The 3,022-nt window shown below is 44.3% G+C and overlaps 1 protein-coding gene across 1 annotated transcript; it reads right to left on the bottom strand.

Moving 5' to 3' along the window:
- Positions 1-1,359: 1,359 nt before the first annotated feature.
- Positions 1,360-2,138, bottom strand: LOC104458995 (protein FAM124A-like; the record flags this gene model as incomplete). The annotated part of the gene is made up of 1 exon (XM_010080458.1): positions 1,360-2,138. A coding segment is annotated over one exon (779 nt), but the record flags the coding sequence as incomplete, so codon positions are not given.
- Between the last annotated feature and the right edge of the window lie 884 nt (positions 2,139-3,022).

Raw genomic sequence — 3,022 nt, 5'->3', positions numbered from 1 at the left:
ATTCCATAAACCAAAGTTATACCATGTATCAGAAACCTCGTGAAAAAGAACAGGGAAAAGGGGATGTAGGCGAGTATGGTTGCTGTGTAAAAGTTTCATGGTGTCTCTTGTACACTTTAATTTACAAGTTATCTCAGACTAACACAGGTATGCCTACACTGCAAGCGGTAACCCTGACAAATTGGCAACTGTCTTGGCAGACAGCCAGGGAAGCCAAATTGCCTCCTACACGTGTGCTCTTTAACTCTGACATGGTGTGTCTCTGCGGGCAGCATGTGCCAGCAGGCATTGAAAGGTTTCACCACCACCTGGATGTGCCTCACCAGAGCACAGACGCCACATGTACCTGGATTTTTGGTCCCAGGAGCACAAACCCAGCGGTGCTATGCTGCAAGAGGGTGTGTGCACCTCTCTGCACACTGGGAGGGAGGTCCATCCATTGGATGGATGGCACTCACGATGCCTCTTCCACAGAAACAAGGTCAGACAATTTGACAAGCTTAGTGAATGCAATTCTCTCTGAAAATATAATCTGCTTCAAAAACTGAACAACAGTCTTCCAAAGGTGAGGGAGGGTCTGTGCTCCTTGATCCAAATGCTAAGCAGCAGTAAATACCTCTGCTGCACATTAACCTGGCTCTGGATTGCCACAGATACCCCCTCCGCAGGGCAGGCAGCTATTAAAAGCTTGCTGCTTGTTATCCCCTTTATCTCCCTCGGATGCGGTGTAACGAAGCAGAGCATGCTGATACATTGCCCAGATATGGTGCCTACAGATGTCTTAACAAATAAATTCTCTTTCAGGACTTGGTTACGAGCACTTCAGTTTAGTTCAAAAAGAGTGTGGGAATGTCTCTCTTAGGCTGCACTTCAGGGGGCATTTCTTTTCCTCTACCACCTCTCTACTCATCCTGACAATCACTGTGCAAAACAGAGATGCAGTTTGTCACTCTGTGATGCTAGAAAACAATGAGTACCATCAGGAATTCCACATCTCCCATAAAAATCTCATAACTGAGAGCTATTTTATAAACCCCTGTCAGTTCTGTGCCCGTATTTCTTACAAAACTACACCCATCAGACATCATTTCTCCACTCGGGCTCATAATTCCTTCTCTCCTCATTCTTTTAAACAGCTACCTCATCTCACATCACTCTTCACATAAACCAAGGTGGACTGGTATCTGGATAGTATCATCCACTGCTTTCCTGATTAGTTACACACACAGCAAGGAGTTTCAAGTTCTTTCTTTAGCAGTACTGTCCCGGCTATTTCTCATAGGATAGAGCCAAAAAAAAAAAAAAAAAATGGCCTCCTGTTCTGGCTGCCATTGCAGGTTGAGCTTTCCTGCACAAAACCAATAATTGTGCTTCTGTTTCTCTGTGTACTGAACTTACCTGCAAAAGGATCCTATTTCCATCATGGTCTTCTGTCTGCCACCTGTCTTCACTGATGGGGCTGCAAGGGTTGGGCAAGAGAGGCACAAGCTGCCCCACATCTTTTACTCTGAACTCCAGCACTGCCGACTCTGTCGGCATTGGCACCTGGCCCTTTGGCAGTTTTTTTAAAGAAAACTGAATGTCTATTTCCATGTTAGAATAGATGGGAAAAACACAAAAGTCCGCTTTTTTCTGACATACTGGTCTTTTCAGTATTAGCTCATACAACTTCAAAATGTCAACAAAGTTTTCACTCCTGCAGTATATTGTGAAGCGGATAATTTCTTTCCCGTAGTGCACTGGGCGAATGGCCCACAGAGGAGTCTCTGGAGCCAGAGTGTAGAAGTCCTGGCTGCATGGCATGTAAGGGAGGAACTTCCCATGCACTCGCTCTGTGTGGTGGTAATGCCAAGGTGGCCGCTGAAAGGTCTCGTGGAGCTGCAAGATCGGTTCTTCTCCATATTCCTCTTGCAGAAACAGAGTGATAGCAAGGGCTGGCTGAGAAACACCAGCCTTACCTGGCTTCCTGCATTTCTTGGGCACTCGTCTTTCTGAGACTCGAAACAGCTGGAGGTCTGGATGGATCCAGGCTAGAAGCTTATCAATGGCTTGTTGAAGAGTCTTGGATTCACCTGGGTCTGTGATAATATGTACACTGACAAGGAAAGGGTCTTGTATGCCTTCCACAGAAAGTTCACCTGAGAGTATAAAAAGAAAAATATCCTTTAAGATTTGTAACCAAGTTGTCAACACTTAGGTGATCCTTAAATGAGAAACACACACTGGGATTTTTTTCATCTCTCTCAAGCTCACCTGTAGTAAACTAAAAATAATGTACAGAGACACAACAACCAAGAAAATAATCAGAAGACAGAGAAGTTTTATCAAGCAAACCATAAGATTTGCTGTTTCTACCGAGGTAGCATCCAAAGGACGTTACCCCATGTGTATTTCTGTGTTAAAAAAGAGCTGCCCCATACAGCTGAGAGGTAGGAAAGACAAAAATACTGATGTAGAGTAGGGGTGAAAGGGAACCTAATGATGTGCAGAATGATCAGGGTGGACAGTGTTCATCCCAACTTGTTTTATTTTGTGCCAGTTGGCTTGGGGCATGGAAATCACACTACTGAACTCCACTCTATCACCTTGATGTTGGAGTTTTCCACCCAGTTAAGAGTGTTCTGTGTCCTGGAGGCAACTGTTTTAATAAGTAAGGCAAAGCTTGTAGGGGGAGGTAATATCTTTTATTAGACCAACTGATACAGTTGGGGAAAAAAACTAGACAAGTCTTCAGGCACACAAGCCCTTCTTCAGGAAAAGATATTACTTGTCCGTACAAATCCTGCACTGTTTATATCTTCAGATCATCAAGACTATAATACTACTGCTTCAAAGTTTTTATAAGATTAGGGAAGACTGGTAAAAGGAGGAAGCACAAAAAATTACACTTATTCAGGGGAAAAAAGCAACCTCTAGTTAGCCTTGGGAATGTTCACACAGGCTCCATCGGTTGTCCCTGAAACCTCTTTGACAGCTCAGAAGCGAGGACAGGGGAGAAACTGTCACTTCTGTTCTGCTGGAG

The sequence above is a fragment of the Pterocles gutturalis genome, unplaced genomic scaffold, assembly GCF_000699245.1.
Source record: "Pterocles gutturalis isolate BGI_N339 unplaced genomic scaffold, ASM69924v1 scaffold17789, whole genome shotgun sequence".
Classification (NCBI taxonomy): domain Eukaryota; kingdom Metazoa; phylum Chordata; class Aves; order Pterocliformes; family Pteroclidae; genus Pterocles; species Pterocles gutturalis.
This window is presented reverse-complemented; position numbering and strand designations above follow the sequence as displayed.